The sequence below is a fragment of the Phalacrocorax carbo genome, chromosome 3 (assembly GCF_963921805.1).
Source record: "Phalacrocorax carbo chromosome 3, bPhaCar2.1, whole genome shotgun sequence".
Taxonomy (NCBI): Eukaryota; Metazoa; Chordata; class Aves; order Suliformes; family Phalacrocoracidae; genus Phalacrocorax; species Phalacrocorax carbo.
The window spans coordinates 129,526,657-129,553,456 of record NC_087515.1 but is presented as its reverse complement, the minus strand read 5'-3'; the positions used below and the strand labels follow the sequence as shown (position 1 = coordinate 129,553,456).

Here is a 26,800-nt window from a genome sequence, read left to right as displayed (position 1 = left end):
GGGAGCGGCGGCCGAGCCCCGCGGGCCTGAGGCCGCCGAGCGGAGCGCGCTCCCGGCCCCTGTGCCGCGCTAGCCGTCGCTCGTCTCTATGGTAGGCGCTTCCGGGCCGCGGCCGCGCGGGCTGAGCGCCGTCCCCCGTGGCGCCTCTATAGCCCGCTTCCGGCCGCGCGACTTCCGCTCGGCGGCTCGCTGGTGGGTGGTTCCGCCGCCCTAGCCGTCTCGCTGCCCGCGCTCCCCGGTGCCGCCCGGTACGGTCCGGTCGCGCGCGGCCCGGCTGCCGCCGCACGTGCTGCCGCCGTCCCTCCGCGCAGGGCCGCCGCGCCGGGGGCCGGTCCGCCGGCGGAGGCCGCCGCGGCGCCATGGGCGCCTACCTGTCGCAGCCCAACACGGTGAAGAGCTCGGGGGACGGGGCCGGGCTCGGGCCGCGCCCGCTCCACTTCGGCTTCAGCGCCATGCAGGGCTGGCGCGTCTCCATGGAGGTGAGCGGGGCGTGGGCGCCGGGCTGCCGCGGAGCACCCGGCACCGCGGCTCCAGCTGCGAGCCTGGCGGGGAGGCTTCCTTCTCCCGTGGTCCTTTCTCGGTGTCCTGCGCCGTCGGGCGGGCGGCGCGACGGCCCTGCCGGCGCCCACCGGAGGGGGGTGGGCGGGCGGTCCCTCCCGCGGGCGCCAGGCGCTGAGGCCGCGATGCCCGCCCCGTCGGAGCGGGCAGGGGCGGCCTCGGCCGGTGCTGCTGTGGCCTTGCCGGAATGCCCGTGGGCTGCCGCTTGTCCCGGCTCCCGCGGCGACCTGCCGGAGAGCCACACCGCTTCGTGGGGGCACCGCGCGGTTTCTCACTGGGGGCTCTCCTGCCACGTACAGCCTGAAAATCTCTGTAGGGAATGAGAGGCTTGTGTTAAAAAGTGATAGAAGGGACGGCTTAGTGGTTGGGATGAAGCAGCAAGTCAAAGCATACGAAAAATTCTCAGGCAAAATCCCTGCTTTTCTTCCCAGGCAGAAATGAAGTGTCAGTGTCTCTCTATCCTCTCTCTCCCTGTTTTTATTTTTTTTTTCTAGGCAAACTTGTTGGAGGAATTTTCATTGCTGCTCTCAGTCACCTGTAGCCAGTCCTGGCTTTACCATCCTATCAGCTAGGCTTGTTGTGGGGCAAATGAATTATCGCAAGATAAGTACCTGGCTGCAGGAGCCAGCTGTTTGCCCACGTTCCTCCCGGTGGGAGTCTGTTGGAACTACTTTGTAAACCTGCATGTATAAGGGCAGTGTCCACCTGGTGGGACTACTTCTCTGCCTTGCCAGCAGTTACTCGTTCTTTGAATTTAACACCCTCTGTGAGTACCATTAATCTGCTGGTTTATTTTCCCTTCTAGGCAGCCAGCAACCAAGCTAAATTAGATAAGAATTAATACTGGTCCCTGCAGCCAACCCCCCAGGGCACATTCCGCTGAACATGGTAATGCTGCCTTCTTGATTGTAGCCGTTTGGCTGGTTTGGAGAGGATATCCCACTCAGACTGTCACGGATTGATTCTTTGCAAATATGGTTTCATGAGCCACGCTATCGGATACTTTACTACTGGTAAAGTGTTACAACAGTCTTACTGGTGACAAAACAGCGACTGGGTGTTTCCTCTTTTCTGTGTGCATCAGAGCTTTGTGAAACCGTGGGCTCTAGTTTCCAGGGTAGAAGAGGCAGGAGAATTGGTGCTTGTGCTCTTTAAGATGCACTCAGAGTATGTGTGTGCTCAGCTGACTGTGACTGATAGTGTGCAGGCTGGTGCATCCTGGTGACCTCTGGAGGGGTGAAATGGTGGCACAGAGACATTCCTGGAACACTGAGGTGATGTGCAGTGTAATCTCTGCAAGGCGATTAGCTCATGTCTAAGAGGCTGAACGCAGGCAGCATTTTGGCATCCTTGGTGCGCAGAGGCTGAAAGTGTTTTAAGGAGACAGGCTTGGATGAGGGAGAGCAGAGAGTTGCCCCTATTTATAATGCTGGTGGGCTAAAGCAGCCCTCCCACAGGTGGGACATTGGCTCGTAATGTCACTTTTTTGAAGTCTGTTCTTACTGCTGTTGACCTTTACAGAAATTGGATGAGGCCCAGAGCTTGCAGCTGTGTTTTCTGCACTAGCCAATGTCTATTGCTTATCTCCTTGTTGGCAGAAGCAATACTGAGGGCATTGGTGTAGACATGGTTTAGCTGTGTTATCACAAGAAATGAGAAGACGGCAGGAATCCTTACGTTACAGGTTGAACCTGCTGCAAATTGCTTCTGAGTCTCTGATGGAAGAGAGACATGTATTGTTTCATGTACAGCTGAGCAGAATTTGACAGGTCTGTTGTGTTTTCCGGCATTCTGGTGCTATGTGTTCTTCTCTGTGTCTCGTCTTGTGTTTTTCCCTTTTCATCATGTTTAATTGTACTTTTGCTCTTCTGTAAGGCTTGGAGAAAGGTCTGAGCAAATGCTTACGCTTAAGGTTTTAGTTATGTGTTATGCTAGCGAACCCAGTCAGAGTGTGTACAAGTGGTAGGACGCAGGCATTTTTAGGTAGCAGAAATTTATGTAAAGGAGTTGTCTGTTGCCTTTAACTTAGGTTTTAGGAGCCCCCAAGTGAGGTAGGTATGCAAGGGTCTGAAGCAACACTAATAAAAATCCATTCTTAATGTAGAGAGGTTGCTTTGTGAATAAGGAAACGTTTTGGGCAGATGAGGGACACAAAGGATAAGGATACAAAAAAACAGTGTTAGGTACTATGGGCAAATAAGGAAAGAGAAGAAACTGAAGGCAGCTTTATGGTACAGACAGGAGTGCTCTGGGATATGATGAAAGGTGCAGGAGGCACTTTGGAGGTAGTTGGATGGGGCCTCTCTGAGCATTTTGCTGTTCTGACCGTATTTCCACAATGAGACACCAACAACCCCTGTGTGCAGGTTCATTTCACTCCTCGGCTCAGAAAAAAAGTCCTTCCTTCAAAAAAAGTAGGAATTTTGTTCAAAATATGGAGATTTGTCAAATTAACTCTGTTTTGACCTTTTTTTTGCTAATTTCAGCTGAATTTGATGATTGATGTTTCAAACGTACTGTTTTTCAGTACTGCAATAGTAACCACTGAGGTAGCTGAGGGAGGCCTGGAATCGTGCCATCCTTGAGGGAAAGGCTAGGTAGCAGAAAGCTGGCACCCAGGCTTTGTGAGCTCTTGCTTCGTCTGAAGAGCATGAGATCACGGTTACTTGAAGGACAATCGCTGCAGGCAGCTTACCAGGCCTGGAAGCAGGAACGGAGACATGTAACTGACAGCCTCTTGTGCTGGCAGCTCAGGGTTGGTCTTAGTGGTCAGCCAGATGCACTCTGAGCTCCTCTTAGTGTTGCAAATGCCACGGACTGGTGCGGAGACACGAGAACTCGTGCTCAGAGCAGTGTAGAGCAAGTCCTGTGCGCGGCACGGGAGCTGAACTGTCTCCTACCAACTCAGGTATGGGCCTTGCTTGTCTGCCCTTCTTGGCTGCAGTGCCTTGGTCCGGGGTCAGGACAAGCTGTGGTGAGTGCCCTGCAGATGGAATAGGCACTGGTTTTGCTGCCGATATTGAGTTTCCTCCCCAGCAGCGTTTGCGTTACTTGCTCTAATTAAACTGCTGTTTAGTCACCTGAGCTTTATCCCAGGCACTTTGTTGTGGTTTTGCTGTCTCACTAGCTTCTGTAAATGCTCTGAGCAGTGAGCATAAAAATGGTGGTTCTTTGCTTATTCTTATTTTCATTCACTGTCTCCAGTGATAGTCTCTGGTTAAATTTCCTACATTACCATTCAGAGTAATTTTTTTCATTTTGAACTGAAATTGTAATTTGCCTGTTCAGACACTATTTTCATCACGGTTTCAGGAGTTTCATTGCACTAAGTGTTGCATAAACCCAGAACCTGTCTTTTGCTGTCTTCCTTAGCACTTGATAGAAATTGTAGGGGAATGGAGTTCTCTTCTGATAAGATTGTGGGACTACAGAGGGAGAAGGGCTCTTATCCAAGGACTCCAACAATAAAAAAGAAGAGCTCAACTGTTGCTTGGCTGTGCAGTAGCTCTATGTGTGTGTATAGAAATTTCAGGATATGGCTGGCAGTATGGACGCATGCGAATCTTTGAGCCAGCTGCTTGGAGTAAGCACAGTGGTTTGAGGCAACTGTAGCACATTTAACTTTAAAGTGATGAACCACAGCAAAGAGACTAGATCACATTGTTTAAAATATCACATGGTGGTTCTTGAACAAAAGCATGTGGGGTGTGGTCAGGCTGTAAGTTGGTAGGTTAGGGCTTGAACTTTAAGGAACGTTAGGAGATCAGTTGGGCAGGGGGAGGGTTTAAGAGAAAGATTCAGTCCATGCCTCAGTTGTCTGTTCCTTTGCATTGGAACAGCCAAGTTCGGTTTGCTTACCCATAGGGTGAGAAAGGTCAGGCACCTGGCTGTAAAATCTGGGTGGTGCCTTCTTCAGAGTCAGCTGTTCTTGTGAGACCTTGTGGGGAGAAAGGTTGCGCAGTGTATATGGCTTGTATGTTGTTGATCTTTGTAGTTTGGGAGCATGCACAGGGAAGGGCTGGATGCAGTTTGATATTTAAGACCAAAACGCCTCTGGGACACACCTTCCCTCTGGTTAGCCCCTGGAGATTCTCAGGGTTTCTGACAGTTGCCAGAACCAAGATGTAGGCCTCGCCTTAGGAAGTGATACCTGGGTTTGTACTTTGGTTTTTGCACTGTTAGTTGACTGGTTGCTTGTCCTCTGCTTCGCTGCTTAAAAGGCACTTGAGAGAAGCCGGGTTCTTTGCCTTGTTTGTCAGGTGGCTGTGCCTGAGGCCAGCAGTGCCTTCCTGGAGCATCCAACGTGGCAAGAAGAGCAGGAAGGAGCCTTTGCCCCAAGAGAAGGTTTTCCAGCCCAGTTGTTTGTTCTCACTGGATGTGGTAATCCTGTGTCCTGCAAGGCTGCCTTTCATTGGGCTGTTCCCGTAGCCAGCTGTTGCCGTGTCTGACTGTATTCACCCAGACAAACAAAGGCAAAGCTACGGTTAGTTGAAGGCATGAGGTCAGGAGGCTCTGTATTTGACCTTCTGGCTTTGTCAGCGCATCAGAGTGGCTTTTCGGTTTGCGTGGCTCGTGTTTGGCAAGAACTGGGGAAGAGAGTGTCTGTGGGAATGGCCAAGCTCCGTGGGTGCCCCTGAGCCCGCTGCGTTTGTGCGGGAGAAGTTGCCAGCGTATCGGTACCAGTGTAACTCGTATTTCTGTAGTTACGCTCAGCTAGACAGCCCTCAGCCTAGGTATCAGTTTGTGCAACAGAGCACAGCTTGCTGCCTCATGTCCTTTAAGGACTGTGAGCTACTGCAGTAATGTAGGCATTACGAGTACCGTCAGCAGAGGGATGTGGTTCTGGCTTGAGCCTGGCCATGTCTGAGTTGTACTGAGGATCTGAAGGGGTTTTCAGTACAATCTCACGGTGACAAGGCTGTGTTACTGCTCTAGCACAGAGAGCACCGTAATGTTAAAGATCAGTGCCCCATTTTTGAAGATCAGTGCTCACCAGGTAAGCTTCTGAGAATGTGTGGAGGCTTGCTTACTGTTCTTGCTCTCCCTCCAGATTTGACAATCCCTGTGCCAGTGCTCGTAGCCTCCCTGCTCCCTTCTCCTGCGCCCCTGCAGGGGTCTAGTGCAATCCATGTCACTCCTGACTTTTGCTCTCTCTTTCAGGATGCGCACAACTGCATACCGGAGCTGGACAGTGAAACAGCCATGTTCTCAGTCTACGATGGACACGGAGGTAACTGCGTCCACTGTTCTCTCCAGAGTCCTTCGGTGTGGCTCTTCTAGGCTGCTCAGTGGCTTCTGGGGCAAGCATCTATCTATCCTTAGAAATCTTGCTGCTTCTTGGGAAGCATTTTCTCTGATAGATATCATTGACTAAGGTTCTGAAAGTTTTTTATGTTTTCTAGGTGGAAGGTCATGGGTTGATATGAGATTGAAATGAGGTTTTCATTCCATCTTGTAAACCTTTTAATAGTGGCTATTTTCTCGGTGAATAAGCTAGACAGGATAGTCACAGAAGAGTGGAGGTAAGAAAAACTACATGAGATTGGACAAAAGGTCTGACTCTAGTCAATGTTTTCTGGTGGTTGCCCGTACTGGTTGCCCAAGGAAAGAGTGAAAAAACAGAACGGGCAGATCCACTCCCTGATACACCTTCCCAGCTTCCATTCCCCACTTAAGGGCTCCCTGAGCTAGAGGTTGCAATCATTCCGTCTTATGGACACACTCGAGTCTTCCTGATGAGCCAACTCTTCGTGAATTTGTCTAATTGCATTTTAAACCAGGTTTATGTTTGGTGATGATTTTCGTAGGGTGTTTTGTATAGAACTTCATTATTTGAAAGAAGACTTCAGTCTAAACCTGCTGCCTGCCAATTTCACTGCAATATCCCCAACACTTACGAGAAATCAGCGAATAATCGCTCCGTTAGCGCTTTTCACAATTTTGCGCTCAATGTCCTTTCTTCCAGTCGGAAGAGTCCTAGACTTGTCTCTGGTCATACGGCTGAATCTGTATCATTAAATAACAGCAGCACCCACTTTCTGGCCCTGAGGTCAGTTGGCACAGTCCAGCCACGCTGGTGCTATTAAACTGTCTTAGCATTTAACGTAGCGCAGCTGCATCCAAACTGACTGTTGGTCCCTGGTTCCTACTAGGTCCTGAACTGTGTCCAGAAATTGAGTGATAACTAACTTACGCCAAAATCGCACCATGGATCATTCTAGTAATTTTTAGCATAGGTGATGGAATGCCTGGGCCATGGAGCTTAGCAAGCTGCTGTTGTTGGATACAGCCACGGATTCCAGAGAGTGTCTTGTACCACAGCTCTGATTGTGTTTGTCCCTTTTTTTTGACATAGTCTAGCTCTGCAACATGCTTTAGTTAGGCTGATTAGAACTGCCTATAGCTTTCAAGTTACAGATACACCATTTATTGCAACATAAGTGTTTTCTGTTTTGTTCTCCATTCCTTTCCTAACATGTTAGCTGTTTTGATACAAATTAACTGTAAACTGACATTTTTAGAACTCTGTCCCCAGTTTCTTCCAGATCTGTCCCAAGTGGTAATAGATGGCTTTGAGTCTATCCAATGTGCATGTGGAGGTTGGTTGTCTTCTCTTTTTTTCGTGTTCTTGTTTTTGTCAGTGAGGAATTTCGTCTGGCGATATCACAGAAAAGCACAAGATCCTGCTGTAAAATTTGGCAAGTTATTTTAGTTTTGATCATTCTGAAGGATCCATTGCCTCTTTTTCAGATTATTTATGTAGTTGTTGAACAACTTAAGTCTTTAAGGAACGCTTCCAGTAGCCATCCTCCATTTTGAAAACTGTCTATCAAACCTTACTACTTTTCCCATGGCAGCTTAATATGTAAAACATTTAATGATTTATTTGAAAGCTTTTTGCAAATCTGTAGGGGGTAGATCAACTGAACTACCTATTTCCTCCTGCTCATTGACTCTTCAAAAAAAACTGACCAGTTTGTGATATTCTCTGCTGTATATTTAACCCCTGCCCATTCTACCATACATATCCATGGATGTGCTGATTCTCTTTATTGCAATTTCTGCTGTTTGCTGCATTCACATACCAGACACGCTGGTCTGCACTGTTGTGAATCCAGTGTCCACCACTCTCTCAGGCTTTTTTTTTAATGATTTGTATGCATTTTGTTTCTCTGATAACGGAGCAGATTCAAGTGGAAGGTTACATACCACAGTTCATGATTTCTCGTTTTCCTTTAGAACTGAGTTATCTAATTCTGCCAATTTGTAAATAAGACCTTTTTTGCAATTGTCATTATTAAAAAGGTCAGCTGGAGTAGGTAGCTGACTAGTTCTTCAAAAGGTATGTTCTCAGTCTGAAGCATTTATATTGAATGCTTGAAATTATTTTCCTCCTGAACTTCATCTTAGAATGTTATTTCTTGCAGGAATTCAGAAACCATTTGTAAGCATCTAGCAGATATGAAGATGAGTAGCAGCTAGCAAAAACTGGTCAAGAATGATATCAAAAGATCAACGTGCTTGTTTCTCAGCTAACAGGAAGGTCTATTTTGTGTGTTGGGTTTTTAGAAAGACTTTTGACACTGATGACATTCCCAGTAGTGTAGAACATGAAGTAATGTATTTGCTTTTTTTTTTAATATAATAGGAAAGATTCAAGGTAGACATTAGGGAAAAGCATTAATCAGAGTGGCAAAGCGCTGGCATGGTTTCCTAACTTGTGTTTTATATTCCCAGTGGTTGAATCTCTACAGCTCCTCCTAGACAAACCTTATCAGGAAGGATACAGATATAGTTGAACCTGACTCTGAAAATCAACTTTTCCCCATCCCTACTTTTGTATGATTTTACTGATGTGTTAGTTCTTTAGTTTTAAATAATTCCTCTGGTCTGTCCCACGTAAAAGAAGGTTTTAGGGTGGGAGCCTCTCTAAGCTTTATTAGCTGCCTGTGCAAAGAATTAATTTAGCTTTTCTTTTATACCTTGCTAATCTCTCAGCCTTAAACTCTCCAGAAAGCTTCCCGCTCCAGGAAGTCTGGGAAAAAGTTTTAGTTACTGTGTTCCTTGGAAAAGGCTGGGGCTTGGTTTGGTTTTGAGTTTTTTGGTTTGGTTTTTTTTCCTTCATATTTAGCCTCCCATTTCACTCATCATTTTTTCTTTTGTGTTTTCCCGCTGTGGACAAGACTTCTGGTTTATGAAAGATGCTGCTGGGTTTTTGCCTTCCCCAGTGCCTTTTTACTTGCCCTGGCCTCCCTGCTCCCAAATCTTGAAGAATCATATATGGGGACTCTGCACCTCCAGTATGGTGCTTCTCGTCAGTCTCTCTTGCTATCTACATGTGCTTTATCCTTTTAGATGCTTCTTGTAATTTCCTTTTAATTTAAAGTGTCTTCATTTACAAGTAGCTCCCCCATTTCAGAGGTCAACATTATCACAGTGATGTTTTCTTTTTGCTCCTACCAGGGTGTTTAATTTTAATACAGCAAGCCCTGTTGGGGTTTTTTGTTGTTTGTTGTGGTTGTTTTTTTTTTAATTATTATTATTTTCTAGTTTGTATGCAGAGCGATGGATATCTCTTGCCGTGTTCTTGGTCATCTTGCCTTCTGATCTGCCTTAGCATTCTGCCTCCCTGTCATTGTCTTCAGGGTGGGAGTTATTTTTTTCCTTTTCCTGTTTTGGCATAGTATTCCAGTCCACAGGGATTCTGTGATATTAGTTGTTAGCTAGTTTGTTATTTGACTTTAAGCTTTCTCTATTTTATATTAAAATGGTGTGTATGTGTCTAAATACAGACCAGATCTTGGAGTGGGATCTACTTTCAGCCTTGTGAAGACGAGATAGGATGGGTTTGTGCATGTACATGCACTGAAAAAGGTTTGATCTAGGAACCTGTATCTGTGGAGGCCTTTTTCTTGCCTGGATTTCTGCCCTGAGGCCACTGCCCATTCTTGTCTTTGCATGTCATATTCAAGCCTGTGCTCCTGGAGATAGAGAAATCATGCTGCAGTGAGATTCCAGCTGGGTCCTAGGTACTCTGGAGCCAGCCTTGCCTGAAATGCCAAGATAAATTGACTTTGTTCCATATTTCATCTGAATGAGACTCCTGCTTTTAAAACTGAATTGGGTGTGGGTTTTGCCAGTGGCATCTAGCTGTGCAAAAATGTGCTCTGAGGCCTGAACTTCCCCATCTATGCTTTCACCTTTCAGACATCCTGAAAACTCCACATGCTCTTTTGCAGGCAAAAGCAGTCTCTTTTTATAGTTTTGTAGGAACACAAAAGTATGCACTTTGGACTTTGGAGAATCCCCCAGATATTTACTCTTTCACTGAATTCAGTGCTACACGCTATATATTTTACTCTAGCCTCCTGAAGACCTCCGTACTACTGCATCTGTGTTGCATGAAGTAGGAAATGCAGCTGAGGCTTTGCATTACTTAGCTGGATGAGGTTCTAGAAAATATTAATAAAATTATTCACGGAGACTTTTGAGGGTTTTACAGTGAGTTTCACACTGGAGATGTGGAAGATGTGGTCCTGGATTCATAATACATAACCAGCAATGGTTATGTGTGAGTAATTGTATTCTCTAGGTGTTCAGCCCCTGAAGCTTTTGAAGTCCCTGACAGCTGAAGGCACTCCACACCCATGGATACCAGGGCCTGCTTTTCTACCTCTGCTTCTCCTCTGTCCCACTTCTCAGGGAAGTGTGAAGAAGCAGAAATTGTATTTGGTGAGGTTTTCTTTTCCCTGCTCTCCTAAAACTGCTAGCGCCAGGACTCCTATTGCAGTTTAATATGTAGCTTTAAGTGGGTAGAGCCTTGTCTGGAAGGTCCAAGCAACAGATTTCATTCCTCCCCCTGGGGAGACAGCCCTGTGTTCTTGCCCACCTTGGTGAGGGGAAGAGCCTCTGTGGCAGTTCCTCACGCTTACCGTGCTGTGCTATATTGTACTCATGCACTCATCCTTCTCTTGCTTGAACAAAATTGATTGTTTTCTGGGTGCTTGCATCTTTGAAAAATTCATCCCGTTTTACTGCTCTGCAGGTCAGGTTTGTTCTTCAAAGAGCACTTCCCAACTTTTACCATTTCGGGAAGTGTTGTCTCAAATGCTTGCTGCAGGTGAGGGCAGCCAGGACCCTTTGCTGTAGGTCTGCTTAGGAAACTATACAGCCCTGAGCGCTTACTTCATTGCTGACAGATACTTTGAGGCTTTTAGTCACTTCTGATGCCCAGGTGAGCATGAGTGGTTTGGGGAATATTTCATCCTGCGGATTGTGTGTTGCTTCTCTATACAGCCGTAATAAGAGCATAAATTTGTGTGTATAACACAGTAACTGCAGAAGTGAGGGAAACTGTAATTTTGAGACTGCGCTGTAGTACGTGAGGCACCGCGGGAGAAAAGCAGCAAGTGGCTGTAAAAGGAGCGGGGAAGTCTCTTGCCCTGAGAACTTTGTGGTCAGTCCCGGAAATCACTGTTACTCGGTTGCAACTGGTGTGTCTCTGAAAGTTGTTCTCCTCCCTCACTCCGTGCCACAGACTAGCAGTATCGTGGCGCCGAGTCCTTTGGTACCTAGTGGAGCTGGCAGGGAAGGACCTTGGTGAAGAGCACTGAGCAGGACTGAGGTGCCTCAATCAGCTTTTGTAATTAGCTGGCTCTTCAGCCCTGCTGCTGATGCCCTCATCCCCACCCTCAGTGGGAGGGTGCTTGATATTTCACGAAGATAAGACCTTGATAAAATGTGGTGGGTGGACGGCTGATTTTGGTGTAAGTCTAACCAAATCCAGGAGCATGTAACATAATGAACTGAAAGGAGCCATTAACGTCCACAAGATAATTGTGCTGGTTGCACCCAGGCTAAACTGCAGAAAGGCTCCCTCGCCACACTTGCCCCACGTACGCAGAGCCGCTCAGTGCGGGCTCGCTCCGGGACCTGGGGTGAGGTAGAGCTGACCTACTGCACTCTCACAAAGGCTTTGTCAGTAAGAAACACCTGGTGGGTTTCTTGCTGCAACAGGTCCAGAAGTGCTGAGATGGAACATTTTAGTACATCTGTCTGCATGCAGAAAATTAATTCCTTGAGCCAGTTTGGTTTCTCTGGCCCCTGTGGCAGCAATGTGCTTTGAGTTACTGACTCACCTTATAAAACCCATTAGATCTCACTGGGGCTGCTGTAAGCAGCTAGACCCAAGGTCTATGTGCCGAGCCGATAGCTGCCTCCTGTGCACCAAAGGGACACACGCCTATCAGATCTGAGGACTCATTTTGATGGATCATCTTCTGCAGTTGGGGGACTCCAAAGAAGAATCTTGTTTGTCTAGGTTTTTTGGTTAAAACACTGTAAGGGAGCATCTTTGCATCCTCTGTGCAAGGGAGACGGGGTACTGCCATGACCAGCTCTGATCGCAGAGGGTGGCCTGGTTTGAGGGTGAGCTGCAGCCGATGAAGAGATAAGCCTAGGAGACTGGCAAAAGGGTCCCGTGCAAAGCCTCATCAGTCTGCAGCAGAAGCATCTTTTGTGACATCCGTGCTGGAGCTGCACAGGAAGCAGCAAAGATGTCTTTTCTTCTGTGGCACCTACAAATTCTCTTAGAGCAATTTGTCTTTGCGTAGCCACGGTCGGGCACATCAGACGTTCCCAGATCGCTATTTAACCTCAGCATCCCTGTTCCAGAGAAATGGCTTGTTTAACTGCCAAAGGTTTTCATACTGGGGCTGCTTCTGTGGTGACAGAGCAAGATCTTTCTCTGTTGCATTACTTTGCGCAGCGCTGCCAGGCTCCTGGAAAGCATCTTCCTGCAGCCTGTGCTCCAGCCCCATGCCCTGCCTGCTTACAGGAGACATACTGGGGCCAAGGCTGCAAAGCTGTCAGTGGCTTTCTCAGATCAAGCTACTTGTTGCTGTGAAGAAAATCCCGTGTCCCTAGCTGTGGCAGAAAGATTGCAACATCCAGTCATCCTTTCCATCTGCTGTGTGATCAGGTGTCCACGCTGGTATTATTAGATCTGCCAGCTGCTTCCAGTAGCACAGATTGCACAGAGCTGCACCTCATCTGCAGACCCCACTAGGCAGGGAAGGGGGTGCCCTCTGGTCACTTTCTTCTCTCTTTCTGATCTCAGCAGTTAGCTGTGGCCAGTGCTCCTCTGCCAGAACAGTCACCTGGTAAAAGTGATGCAGGCTCTTACCCGCCCCGTTCCTGTTTAGCATTTGTGTACGCTCATCAGCGAAGCCTCTGAAGAGCTGCAGGGCAGGCATGGCTCGCGTGCAGAGGGCCGACCTGTGTCTCTGTCACACGCTGCGGATGATGCAGATCAATGCCCTGCAGAGTGTCAAAATGAGATGAGGAAGACATGTCAGCGCCTTTATGCTGGTCCAGATTGGGCATGCAGGAATGATTGCAGGTCAGAAGAGAAACTGAAGGAGCTTGCAGCTGCCTCCTGCGATGACTGGCAGCCGTGTCAGCAGCCCCCTGGGCCTGTTCCCTGTCCCGTAGTTCCTGATTTAGGATGAGATATTCTTGCAGTTTTCCTAGTTTTCCTTCTTGGATTGTTGAGGCATGCTCAGTGCACTGCCTTGCTGGCCAAGCCTTTAAGTGGGAGTGCTTCACCGACACGTCTAGGTCTCAACCAAGGTGCCAGCCAAGACCTGGAACTCACCTGGAAGAGCTCTGCCCATGGCAGAGCCCTGTGTCCCCGCAGCAAACCCCCCCGGCCACCTTTGGGCCAGGCTGGTCTGCCCAGTCCCTGTTGTACGAGTGAGGACGTAGCAGTTGTCGGTGTTCTCTGCACGTGCTTCAGGGCTACTGTTCTATGGCCTGCTAATTTATGCCCTAAGTACAAGCAGCCTAAATAAAACAATGCACGTGGCGTGTTCCAGGACCGTCTCACGTCGTGTTCGGATCTGCTGGGCGGTTTTCTGCCATGGTCCAAGACTGTGCACACGTCTTACTTGGTGGCGGTAGCGCTCTGAGCAGCCCCTACTCGCTCCCCCAGTTCATCAAGTGTCACTGTCGTCATTCTCCACTTCATCTGTCTATAATTTTCTCATAGAAATTTTTATTTTGGCTCTTTTATAAAAATGTTACAGTATCATCTGGAGCCAGTCCTTCAATACTGCATATAAACACAACTTCCCCTGTGATTCTTTGTTCAGTTTCATCTCATGGCTGGTAGCTGGCAGTTCTTTATTCAGCGTGTGCTGTCTTATATGTAAGCTTATATATGTAAGATATATACGTACGTGCAAGTTATATACCTTACCTAAACCTAAGCATGTAGATGTGATAGATTTATCAGGCAAAATCATAGTATTTTTAAGAGCAGATCTTGCCAATCCAAGTCAACATGTGCTTCCATAAGCCCATGTCAATGGACATTAATTGTCAGTCCTCTTCATTTGGGATCCTGTAAGGGCTGGCCAGTCTTTTTTTTTTCCTGCCATTTTTCTGTGATGCTCAGGTAACCTTGGTATTCAATTTTAGGTTCTCATTAAAATGCTAGGGTCACTTCTATTTCTCTCTTAGAGAAATAAGGGATAAGAAGTAATTCTCTCTTATTTTTCTGTGATTCTTCCCTTTTTTTTTTTTCTTCCCACTCTGCATTTTTGAGAGTACAGTCAGAATAGAGCTCAGTCTCTTTGTTGTCTAAAGCCACAGCATTGAAATTTTTGCAGCGCTATTTTGACAGCAACTGTTTTGCAAGGTGTCGTGCTTTTAGCTGGGATAGAGTTGATTTTCTTCACTGCAGCTGGCCCAGTGCTGTGCTTTGGACTTAGTATGAAAACAATGTTGATAACACACCGATGTTTTGCTTGTTGCTGGGTAGGGCTCACACGAGTCAAGGACTTTTCCAGCCTCCCATGCTCTGCCGGGGGCACAAGCAGCCGGGAGGGGAGGGGGCACAGCCAAGAGAGCGGATTCACACTGGCCGAAGGGATATTCCATATCATGTCACGTCATGCCCAGTGTGTTACCTGGGAGGGGCTGGCCGGGGGGGGGAGGCAGCAATCCCAGCTGGGGGAGGGGCAGTGTTGGTCGGTGGGTGGTGGTGAGTGGTTGCATTGCTGTTGGTTGGTTGGTTTTTGTTTGGCTGTTTTTTCTCTCTTTTTTGGGCTTTGTTTCTCTCTATTGTTATTTTCCTTTTTATTATATTATCATTATTATCATAATCATTATTACCATTATTACTATTTTAATTATTAAACTGTTCTTGTCTCAACCCACAAGTTTTCTTGCCTTTGCCCTTCCGATCCTCTCCCCCACCCCGCTGGCTGGGGGCAGTGAGCGAGCAGCTGCCGGGCGCTTAGTTGCTGACTGGGGCTGAACCACGACACAAGGTTTCTGTTCTTTGTCAATGGCCACTTGATCCCTCTCTGCAAGCACATTTGAAAAGTCCCTTGTCTGCCGTTTCTTTCTTTCAAACGTCACCACCTTTTCGCTTCCCGCTACGTTCCCTCTGCCTCTCCCTTTGCTCAGCTGATGGCTAGCTACTTCCCACCCTTCTCGTGTTTTCCCCTCTATTCCCTTGCTCCCCTTTCCTTCACAGAGCTTTTCTGTCCATTACTTCTCTTTGTGCCTAGCTGCCTGCACAGCCCCAGTTTGGCTGGAGGAATGGCAGGGAAGCTGGGACGTGCTAGCAGGGAGATCAAGAGTTGAGTGGCTGTTACAGCTCTGCCGTAAAAACCTTCCTTCTGTACCCCGGAGGAAGGAGCACGCATGGTTCTCTTGGCTTTACCTATAGCTGTAGGAAAGCCGGCGGTGTGCGGAGAGTCTCAACTCTGAGAATGGCTCATCCAGCACAGCCTTAAGCGTGCTGCTGGACCTCTCCACCTGCCTGTGGTCTGCCCTGCTCCCCGCTCTGCCACCCTTCTGCAGCTGTCATTTAGGGGTTTTTGCTATTTCTAGCTCTAATCTTTCTTTCTTACGACCTGTGAGCCAGGTTCCTATGCCCATCATCATTCTTTGTCTCTCCTATAAACCCCTAAATTACTAGATTGATCTCTTGCAAGTCACACTATTCTTTCCGGTCCCCGTTGCTGAGATGAACTCCAGAAATTCACAGTCCCTCACAATTTCATCTTCTTCCTCTCTTAATTGCACCTTCATGATCACAATGTCTCCTGTGCTCTGTTGCATACTTGACAGTATTAATTACTGAGCTGCTGGAGTGTTTCCAGCTTTTAAAAGCCGTTCAGCTGCCCCAGGAGTGGGTGCTTGGTTTGTGCTGCTGACTGCCGATGCAGGTTACCCTCTGTGCTCCCAGCAGCCTGGTGTTCTGGCCGCCATTCACACAGGCGGTGCACACCTTCCTGTACCAAGGTGACTGCTCTGTCGATTGGGACCCCCATCTTCCTGAAAGGCTTATCTCCAGGCTGTGGCACTGTATTTTCATTGGTCTGGAACACACAGAATATATAGAATATAGAGCAGTTCTTGGGCTGCTCATCAGGTGTTGGTAATGCACTGAGGAGGAGATTACCTTGACCAAAAGCTTCCCTTTTTCCCTGCTTGTTGTTTATACCTGTGCTTACATGTGAAAATAGACCTTCCTAGGAAGGATGGGCCTAAACAGTTGGCCGAAGTGCCGAAATAGGCCTAAGCTCCGTTTCAGGAAGCTTATAGCATTGGCCAAACCTGATGGCTAAGGATGCATTGAGATTTGCCAGAGGTCATCCGCAAATCCTGCTGTTCTGGGGGTGCATCCTGCTGGGCGGTGAGAGAGGGATGCTCAGCAGTCTGGTGCTGCATGACTTTTCTGTGTCTGGGTTAGTTCTGGTTGGTGTCCCAAGATTTGCCTCAGGAATTCAGTTGATCAAGAGTATGTTTTGCTTCTGGGAGGACCAGCCTCTTTAAATGATTTCTGCTCTCTTTCAGGAGAAGAAGTTGCCCTGTACTGTGCCAAGTATCTTCCTGAGATAATCAAAGACCAGAAGGCCTATAAGGAAGGCAAACTGCAAAAGGTAAGAATCTAGCTCTGCCCTGAAACAAGTAAGCACCAATGCAGAGGAAAGCCCTTGTTTAGATACCTATTATTGATGTGCAAGGCCCCGTCCCTCCAAGATCTGTCTGCCATGTCTTCCATTTTAATTTCCCTTCCCTTGTATTTTCAAAGATAAATATTCTATTTTCCAGCTTTCTTTTTTGCCTTCTTGTTCCAGTCAAAGGCTTGGGCTGGTTTTTTGAGCTGTTTTGGTGTGTGTTTGTGGGTTTTTTGGTTTCGGGGGGGCATGTTTTGGTAGTTTGGCTTTTTATTGTGGGGCAGGGGTAGCTCTTGTCAAAGGTAGAAGGTTAGTTCATGTCTTGTTTCCAGCAAGTGATCCCTCTGTTGTAAGTCTTCCTCATAGTACTAATCCCTGATGTGACATTGGGTGTTCTGTGGGTTGGTGCTGGGATCTGTAGCATTGTGGGTGAGGGCAAGGCAGTCCCTCCAGAACTTCCATTTACATCTAGACTGAGGACGGCCTACAAAGCAAAGTTGAATCAGACTGCAGCTCTTGCTGTGGGCTGAAACACCCAAGTATTGTGCTTTGCTGATCCCAGGCTGGTTGTGCTCCCTGACCACGCTAAGCCTGTCTGCTGAGTAGAGGAGCCTGCGTGCCGAGCCGTTCCCCACAGTGGCTTGGAATGCTGTCCTGTCCCCAGGCCTCCTGTGGGCTTCAGCAGGGCTGGTGCCTCAGTGTCCCCTAAGATCCTCCTAGAGAAGCTGTTGAAGTGTGGGCTGGATGAGCAGAGAGGTGCTTGGAAAACGGGCTGCATGGCCAGGCCCAGAGGGTGCTGATCAGGGGCACAAGGCCAGTACTGACCAGGGTACCTTGGGGTTTAGTACGGGGTTCAGTCTTGTTTAACATCTTCATCCATGATCTGGAGGGTGGGGCAGAGTGTACCCTCAGCGAGTCTGCAGATGACACAAGCTGGGGGAGCAGCTGTACGCCAGAGGGTCGTGCTGCTCTGTAGTGCAGAAGGGTCTGGACAGGCTAGAGAAAGGGGCTGACAGGAACCCCATGAAGCTCCGCAAGGGGAAGTGCAAAGTCCTGCCCCTGGGGAGGAACAACCCCGTAGCACCAGTACATGCTGGGGGCCGCCCAGTTGGAAAGCAGCTCAGCAGAAGAGGCCCCGGGGGTCCTGGTGGACACCAAGTTGACCATGAGCCACCAACGTGCCCTTGCTGCAAAGGCGGCGAATGGCGCCCGGGGCTGCACGAGGAGAGCTCCCAGCAGGTGGAGGGAGGGGACCTTCCCCTCTGCTCAGCGCTGGTGAGGCCACCCCTGGGCTCCCCAGTACAGGAGGGACATGGACAGGCTGGGGAGAGCCCAGCGAGGGGCCACCACGATGGGGAGGGACTGGAGCATCTGGGCTGTGGGGAGAGGCTGAGGGAGCTGGGGCTGCTCAGCCTGGTGCAGGGAGGGCTCAGGGGGATCGAACCCGTGTCAAGGGGACAGAGCCAGGCTCTCCCAGTGGTGCCCAGTGCCAGCACCAGAGGCCACGGGCACAAACCGGGCCACGGGAGGGTCCCTCTGAGCATTAGGAAACACGTTTCAGCATGAGTGTGGCACAGGTTACCCAGGGAGGTGATGGAGTCTCCATCCCTGGAGCTATTCAGAAGGTGTGTGGACATGGTCCTGGGCAACAGGCTCTGGGTGTCCTTGCTGGAGCAGGGGGTTGGATCAGATGGACCTCAGAGGTTCCTGCCAGTCTCAGCCGTTCTGTGATTCTGTATGGTGTGAGTTCTGCAAGGTTGCACTGTGTGACACACAGGCATCCCGTAAGGAAGATGAAACTGTGCACGCTCTCGTGTGTGTTCATACGTAGGCCCTGGAGGATGCTTTCTTAGCCATAGATGCCAAGCTCACCACTGAGGAGGTGATTAAAGAGCTCTCTCATATGGCTGGACGACCCCAAAATGATGAAGATGAGAAGGAGAAAGTTGCTGATGAAGATGATGGTAAGTCAGATGACACTGAATGGATAAGGCTGTAGCTCCAGGCCAGGGACTGAGAGCAGTTGGGCCAGGTCTCCTTTAGCAGAAGGTTTTCTGTCCAAATGTCTCAGTTAAATTTCAGCTGGGGTTGAACTGCCACCCCTCAGCACTGTCTATTGCTTTGGGCTGGTGCTAGGGGAATTTGGATTCATTTGGTAGCTTAATCCTATGAATAACAAACCAGTCTGTCACAGGTTTCCACAGGGCTTCCTCCATGGGGTGCAGAGTTCTAGGATGCGTCAGAAACCTCTGAGCTGGGAAGCTGTGAAGTGAAACATGGGATGTCCAGTGCTTAGCTCCCCCAGGCTGGTGGCAGACACCAGCTGCAGATAGGATTGAAGTAGATTCTGGTCTCTTCAGTGGTTCTTTTTCCCACAAAGAAGCAAGCATGCTTTTTCCACCAGCAAATAGTTACCAGACCATGGAGCCAACTGGAAGGTGAATCCCAGGGTAGAATCCTGTGCAGCGCTCAGCTGAGTACCTTGTGACTAGCCTTGAAGCAGGTGTAAAGCGGTACCTTCAGCATTTTCAGACCAACAAGGTGTTCAAGGTGAATTTGTTGGCCCTCGCTCTCCAGCTGACAGGGACAAAGTGGCGTTTTGTTTGGTTGGGTTTTGTTGTTTTTTGTCCTATACTTTCAAGAGTGTTTGGGATATGGTCATTTCTTTTTCTTTTGGGATTAACTAGCAAAGAAAATGATAGCAACTAAGGCGATGTCAATAGGGAAACGGTGGTCATTGGCTGTTAGTTTAGGGAAAGTCATCCTGTTTTCTGTCCAGTGCCCCACTCGGGAGATACTGCATTCACTGCCTGAAGCTGTTCTATCATCTGTAAGTGTCTACATTAGCGCTGGTTGGAATTCCTGTGGTGCTTACGGCCCATGGAGCAACTGCTGTAACAAAAACTTCTTATTCTCAGTTGCAGTATTAATGAACAAACCTGCACGTGGAAGTGGTCTATCTGCTTCCCCTGCAGCTTCAGATGAGCCTGCATTCATGAAGTATGAGGCTTTTTACCCCCGGCCTTACAGCTAATTCAAACACACTAAGCTGCCTGCAGGTCAGGCAGACAGCATCAGAGGGCGGAGGTGCTAGGCTAACTTGCAGGCTGCATGCATCAGCTGAGGTTAGAAGCCATTCCCCTGCCATTTGCATATTTTTCATCTGCAGTGTCTGGAAGCTGTGGGATGGTGCGGGCCTGGCTGCCTTTGTCTGTGCCTGCTAGTGATCAGCCTGTTGAGTGTTGGTGAAACCTGTCTGCAATAGCAGCCGCCAGTCAGGGCAGCTCACTGGCGAGCCCAGCGTGGCTGCACAGCTGCTGCTGTGGCGATGTATCCTGCTTTCTGACCTCTTTGTCCTTACCCCCCTCCCCTTTCCATTTTTAGTGGATAATGAGGAAGCTGCTCTTCTGCATGAAGAAGCCACAATGACCATAGAGGAGCTTCTCACACGTTATGGACAAAACTGCACCAAGAACCTCAAAAACAAGTCTTTAACTCCACCTGGGGAGAACGCTGCAGAGGGGACAGGCAAGCAGCATGATGGGGAGTCAAGTATGAATGGAGAGGCTGACCCAGGGGAGCTTACCGACCACAAGGAAAGGAAGAATGGGAAGCCAGATGAAGAAATCACGGGTATTTCCTCCACCTCAGACAAAGCCAGCGCTGGAGGCAACAGCCCTGCTCTGCAGAAGCCTGAACTAGGCAAAGGTGACGAGGCCGTCACCTCTTCTACTGGGGAGGCCGGGCCCTCCTGCTCCTCTACAGGAAAGCCCCAGCGCACAACCAAATCCAAATTTTTTGAGGACAGTGAGGATGAGTCAGATGAGGTTGAGGAAGAGGAGGAAGACAGTGAGGTAGGAAACAGCACTGGGACAGAGTGGCCTTCTGGCTGGGCAGAATGCATTTGCTTACTGTGGTACTCGAGCTATGAGCCTCTGGCTCATCCTAGGTGTGTCCTAGGAGTAGGTTTTCTAGGCTGATACTTTGAGACCATCTCACGGGAGTGTCGGGGTTTGTTTAGATAACCCTGAAGGAAACATACCCTCATCTGTGCAGTGGCCATAACGGATAGCCCTTGGTCTTGCTGCATGCACCCATCCCTCCATTCACCGTGGTAGCTGAAACTAGCTGCTCTGATTGTAGATATCAGGTGTGGGGAAAATGTACCAGGTCATCTCAGCCTTCTGGGGTGAACTTATCTGTCCCCAGGATGGAGAGACCAGCTGTCTGGGGAGGTCACTGCGAATGTCCTGTGTGACTCCTGGTAGTATCTCTTGTTTCTTGTAGGAATGCAGTGAAGATGAGGATGGCTACAGTAGTGAAGAGGCAGAGAATGAAGATGATGAAGATGACACTGAAGAAGCAGAGGAGGATGAGGATGAAGAGGAGGAAATGTTGTTACCAGGCATGGAGGGGAAAGAGGAGGTGCACACCCTGTTCTTGTGTTCTGCAGTGTAGTGTGGAGCCAAGGGCACTTGGCAGGGAACTCAGCAAGGAGATATTTCCATTCAGATGAGGATTAAATGCCCCTTTTGTTCTCCTGAGGGTGAACACAGCTGCTGACAGCCTGACTTTATGCAAAAGGCTGAGGGATGGGGCATGGATCTGGGCAGCAGGTTCAGATCAGAAGAAGCTGACCCCAGTGCTGGGTTTGCTGTGCTTAGAAACTGCTGTGGGGGTTGGAGTGGAAGGAGAGCACAGGACAGTAGCAGGGCTGCTCTGCTGGGCAGAGCATTGCTCTTTGCCAGGCCGAGGCTGTGGCTCCTCAGCCCATGGCAGTGCTGTCAGTGGCCCAGGATGTCAGGAAAAGGGGACTACAGCTTCCAAGGTGCCAACCTTCTCTGTTTGGAGAGATGTCCTGGCTTGCAATGAGGCTTCTGCCTGAGCTGGACTGGGGTTGGAATCAGTGACATTATAGCTGAGGGTATAGCAGGACATGGTGAACACTGGAGAATCCTGAACCACTGGTGCTTTGTGAGGCTGGAGGGAGGTATGGCTTGACCCTGCCTCTCAATGAACACGCTCCTGCTGTGTTTCGCACGTCCCTTGGGCTTTTCTCCATTGTTCTGTGTGTGCTTATGGGAAGAAGGGGTGAGATGCAGCACCTCAGGGTCCGGGACGCTGCTGGGTCTGTGGTGGCTAGTGCTGGTTCCCTTATTGACCTGATACGGAGCAAGAGAAAGGAGTCTCAGCAAAACCCTTCTTCTTGCAGCCTGGCTCTGACAGTGGGACAACTGCTGTTGTGGCACTTATCCGGGGCAAGCAGCTGATCGTGGCTAATGCTGGCGACTCTCGCTGCGTGGTGTCAGAAGGTGGCAAAGCTGTCGACATGTCCTATGACCACAAGCCGGAGGATGAGGTGGAGCTGGCCAGGATAAAGAACGCTGGCGGCAAAGTGACCATGGATGGGAGAGTGAATGGCGGTCTCAACCTCTCCAGGGCAATTGGTGAGCAAGACGGGGGTGAATGCTGGCATGCCTGGCCTCAGAGTGCTGTGCTCAGGACATCCATGCTTCCAGCACTTGCCAGCCACTAAGTTGAAGGAAAACTTTTAACTGGATGATGAGTAGAACCTCTCCAATATTTGATGTGGTGAGATTTCAGTCCAGTTAGAGAAAATGGCCATCAAACTGGCAGATACCGGTGGAAAGCAACACTTAGCACCTACCAGGCTCCAACACAGGACAGTGTGAAGCCTCCAGGGCTGTTGTGACAACAGCTGCATTGTCAGAAACTACCTCATATAAACTGTCTCAGAAACAGACTGACTTTTGAACGGGATTTTTCCTATTAGGAGGCTGTTGAAGGACCTTGGTATGTTGCTTCCAGGGGACCTAACTTTATACCAGTTTGAGCTCATTTGTTTCTGAGCCAGCCTTGCCTTTTAACTGCACCAGCTCCATCCCCCTTGCTGCAGTGCTTCAGGCAGCACCTGGCTGCTGTTTGTACTCATCTTTTGGTCTCTTATGAGCAGTGTTGGAATAATCAATGGCTTAGAAGACTGGGCATGTCTGTAAGCAGCCAAACAAGGTCTTGGCCCAGTCAATGGCTACTGTCTGAGCAGATGAGATGCTGAGAGCCATTAAGGGTAGTGAGTATCACTGAGAATATACTAGGAAACATACAGAGAACGGAAGGAAATGTCAGCAGCTACAGCTGTGAGTGGAGAGTACTTGTACAGAAAAACTAAAACCATTGCAATTATTATTCTAAGGTAAAGAGATAACACATTTAGGACACAAACTAGGAGTCTGCTTATCTAGGGAGACACTGGCATTTCCACCTACTATTTTGTGGAAGCCCTAGAGGTCCCTTTCTAGGATGTAATTCCCCATAAGCCCCCTAGTTGGAGCTGAAAATCAGTTTTCTTATGCAAACTTTGGCTGCTGAGGGTTTGGCAAGACCTGAAGCCAGCAGTGTGATGTGAGCACTGCACTGAGATATCTGGCCCAGGACATCTTGAGCTTCTGGAACATTATCACCTAGTGTTATCACAGCAAAGCCAAGCTAGTGCTGGGGGTGAGCTGCAAATCCAGCTCCAAAACATGGGATAGCTCATCTCATGAGCACTGCTGCAGGATCTCAGCTGCTGGTGTCAGATGCCATGTGCTGTTGGGCTGATGTTACCCCAGGAATTGGGGAAGTGGCACTTGGTTTGGGGTGAAGAGATGCTGAAGGCACCTCTTTCCCATTTGCTGGGCTCACCAAAGCTGATGCCACAGACATGTGGCAGATTTCTGTCTGATGCACCCACAGCCTGATCTGCTGTGGTTGTGGGAGCACTGGCTCTGGTTCTGCGGGCGGTGCCCTTCGGCAGGGCAGTGTTTCTCACTATTTGGGGGTAGGCAGCATTGCCAGGGCCCAAGCACAGCAAAAACTGATCCTCTCCACTACAGGTGATCACTTCTACAAGCGGAACAAGAATTTGCCTCCAGAAGAGCAGATGATCTCTGCCTTGCCTGACATCAAAGTGCTGACAATAAATGATGACCATGACTTCATGGTCATTGCCTGTGATGGAATCTGGTGAGTAGTGAGAGAGCAGTCGTGCCTCTTGGGCATCACTACTCTGGCCTTTCTCTGGAGCTGGGCTTCAGGAATGCCCAAGGGCCCTGGGTGCTAATCAGCCTTTTTTTCCCCATGACCTCAGTGAGTTAAGTTGGGCCCCTGAGGACCTGTTCTCAGCTGGAGGGATGTCACAGTGTGCTGAGCTCTGAACCTTCCTGTTCCCAACGGTACACAGCCTTGTTCCCATCAGCTCCCTGCCACAGTGAGGCTCTCTCGGGACAGTTATGGCATGACTGCTCCCTTCACGTGCCCTTCTGACCTCTCCACTCTCTGCAGGAATGTGATGAGCAGCCAGGAAGTGGTGGATTTCATCCAGTCCAAGATCACCCAAAAGGATGAGAATGGAGTCCTGAGGCCGCTCTCGTCCATTGTAGAAGAGGTAAGGTTCAGAGCTTCGCCATCCCTTCAGCACACAGTGTTTCTGCATCCCAGCTCGGTGCCTGGCTCTACCCTCCCTCTCCATCAGACTGGTTTGTTCAGCACTTGGGGTATCTGGCAGCACATGGGCTGCAACCCTGTCTGAACGGGAGCAGAGACGGCTCTGAACTGGGACCCAGTTCCTTTGGCACACTGACCAGTGCTTCTGACCTCTAGGTTGCTGTCAACCCGAAGGAGTTTCTGTCCACTTTCAGAAAACCAGGGCTGCTGAAGCTGTTCTGTCCCTTGTCTGGCTGCGAACAGCATTTGAGCCCAGCCCACAGTGTTGTGGCCTGGCAGCCCCTAAGCTGCTGCAGCTGCTACAGCGGGCGCAGTGTCTCAGGTTATTCAAGTGCTGTGTCTGTGCTCTCTGCTAACCTGCCCTGTCCCTCCTCAGCTGCTGGATCAGTGTTTGGCTCCAGACACCTCAGGGGACGGCACCGGCTGTGACAACATGACCTGCATCATTATCAGTTTCAAACCCCGTAATACACACCCACCTGCTGAAAGTGGGAAGCGGAAACTGGAGGACGTGGCAGCACTGGCAGCACCAGCAGAAGAGAATGGTGGCGACGACAACAAGAAGGCCAAGCTGGAATAGCAGGCCTCGCACAAGGACTTTGCTGTGCACTCACCAGACTCTCGTTTCTTAAACATGCTGAACTCAAGACTCCAAAGTCTTGTCCTTTTTTTAGCCTTAGCAGAGGCCTTGTTTGTCCGTGTCCTGGTTGGGGGGTGGGGGGCGGGTCTGGTTAGCAAGGGCATGTCGCACTCTTCATCTGTAACCATTCCAAAGAGGGAGCCGAGGGCAGAGCTGCGCGCAGGAGCAGCCACCAGCCGCAGTGCGGGAGCCCGCTGCAGCTGGCAGCCTGTGAGCACGGAGCCCTGTGGTTAGAAGGATGTCCCCCCCATTGTCTCCATGTGGTTGTTGCCATTTCTGTGCCTGTGAATTTCTGTTCAGAGGGAAGAACTTTTTCACTGTTGAGGTTTTTTTAATCTGCACCCAATTATTTAAGGCCCTTTATGTTTTTATTTGTGAAACAATCCGGCTGTGGTGGTGCTGCCACACCTTGTTCTGTTGTACACTTTCAATCAATACTTTTTTCAAACTAAAAGCGCAGAAAACATAGCTGTACTTTTGGTCCTTGGTTCCTTCCTGGAGGTGGGGGGTGAGGAAGGTGGGATGGGGAGGATAACGTCTGTCCCTAGTGTCTCGGGGCACTGTGGGGGATGTGTTTGCTGCTCGCAAGAGGCAGCTGGCTTCTGCCATGTGGTGGCAGAGCACCAGCCCCTGCTGCAGTTCTTGGGGCTGCTGCCTCTCCAATACCCAGAGGTGGCTCAACTGAGGACAGTCCGTTGCACACAGAGCAGGAGACAAGTCTCTGGAGACAGTTTGTGTCTGTTGAAGGGACAGGGGTACCAGTCACCCCCCTGAGCTAACCTGCCGGCAGCATGCTGCACCCCATCTAGCTGCATGCTCCCGTCAGCGTGTGACAAGAGGCAGCTCCTGCCTGGTGTGCTGGGTGGTGTAAAGCTTGTACGATGTGCTGATAGTGCAGCTTCTCCCGCAGGAGTGAAGTCCCTGGGCTATAATCCACTGATGGAAAGGTCGGCTGCTACTCGCTGCTGCTGTGGCCCCTTCACCTTCCACCTGGTGCTGTGCGGAGCACAGGGAAGCACAGATGAGGTTGGCAGGCCAGGTCACCTGTCACAGCTTCCCCCAGCTGCTCGGGGGTTCCTGTGTCACAGGGGAGTGCCCTTGGCAATGCCTTGCACTGCAAGTCTTCCCTCTTTGAAGACGAAGACCACCGTCCTGGTCCTGGCCTGTCGCTCTGCCTCTGCGGTTCAGTCAGCCCATGCCTCACCAGCCCGATGCACGTACCCCGTGCCATCTTTGAGCCTTTTCCCTGCTGGCCCTGAGCTCATGCCCCTGCGTCTAGTGGCACTCCAGCCATGACTTGTTCAGACCTGAACTGTTTCGGGCCCTGGATCATCAAAGCTGGGCTCCTATGTACCTGCACGGGGTTGGGAGTTCAGAGCCACAAACACGGGTGCTGCAGCTGGGTTTGCTGCTCAGGCTACTGTCTGTGCTCAGAAACTTTCTGGATTAGCCGAGGTGTTCCCCTGGAATGGTGCTGCCTGAATAAAGCACCCAAGGAGATTTTTTTTTTTCCCTGTGCAAAAGTGAGTTTCTTCAGGTTCGTCTCATTCTGTCTAAGGGGCAACTTGGTACCTGGCGCTTCCTCCCTCCTACGAATGTGCCAGCCAAGTAGCCTCCAAATTTTGGATAAACAGATTGAATTATCACAGAAATGAGCAGAATTACTTTCTCCAGTCCTAAAAGCATTTGTCATTTCTGAAGTCCCTCTAGTTTCCACACATACTCTCCAGAACAGGGATGGTAGCGATGCTGTAGAGCCTCCTGCAGAAGGGTAAATCCCAGTCAGGGGTGGCTGCAGTGCCCTGGGAGGCTGAACTGAAGAGGCAGTTTCACTCCATGCAGTTAAAAACAGTTTCAATTGTCATGTGCCTGCAGCCTTGTTCCTGCTGCAAGGCATCAGTCTTGAGAAGGTTTGGTTTTAAACTTTCTCCTGGTCATTGAAGAAAGTTTTTGATACAGGACTTAGCACTGGTCTCTGTGGAGTCCCCTAAAATGACTGGTTATTGGTGATTTCATGTTAGTAATTTGTATCAAGATGTAACTGGATTTAGACCATTTACTGGGTGCCCTGTTGATGTTTCATCATGCCAATTTTTAATCAAAATGCTTTGTGGTTATGTCA

The 26,800-nt window shown here is 49.5% G+C and overlaps 1 protein-coding gene across 3 annotated transcripts; it reads left to right on the top strand.

Annotated features, from left to right (window-relative positions):
• Positions 1-139: 139 nt before the first annotated feature.
• Positions 140-25,146, top strand: PPM1G (protein phosphatase, Mg2+/Mn2+ dependent 1G). Of its 3 annotated transcripts, none has more exons than XM_064448487.1 (10): positions 140-479; positions 5,719-5,788; positions 16,429-16,514; positions 18,364-18,496; positions 19,917-20,386; positions 20,820-20,957; positions 21,745-21,979; positions 23,429-23,558; positions 23,877-23,979; positions 24,415-25,146. In XM_064448487.1, the coding sequence occupies exons 1-10, from the start codon at positions 360-362 to the stop codon at positions 24,616-24,618; spliced, it is 1,689 nt and encodes a 562-aa protein (XP_064304557.1). In that variant the 5' UTR covers positions 140-359; the 3' UTR covers positions 24,619-25,146. The 3 variants fall into 3 exon arrangements, with proteins under 3 accessions (XP_064304557.1, XP_064304559.1, XP_064304558.1); XM_064448489.1 differs by lacking the exon at positions 140-479 and adding an exon at positions 5,103-5,234; XM_064448488.1 differs by lacking the exon at positions 140-479 and adding an exon at positions 5,304-5,554.
• Positions 25,147-26,800: the final 1,654 nt, after the last annotated feature.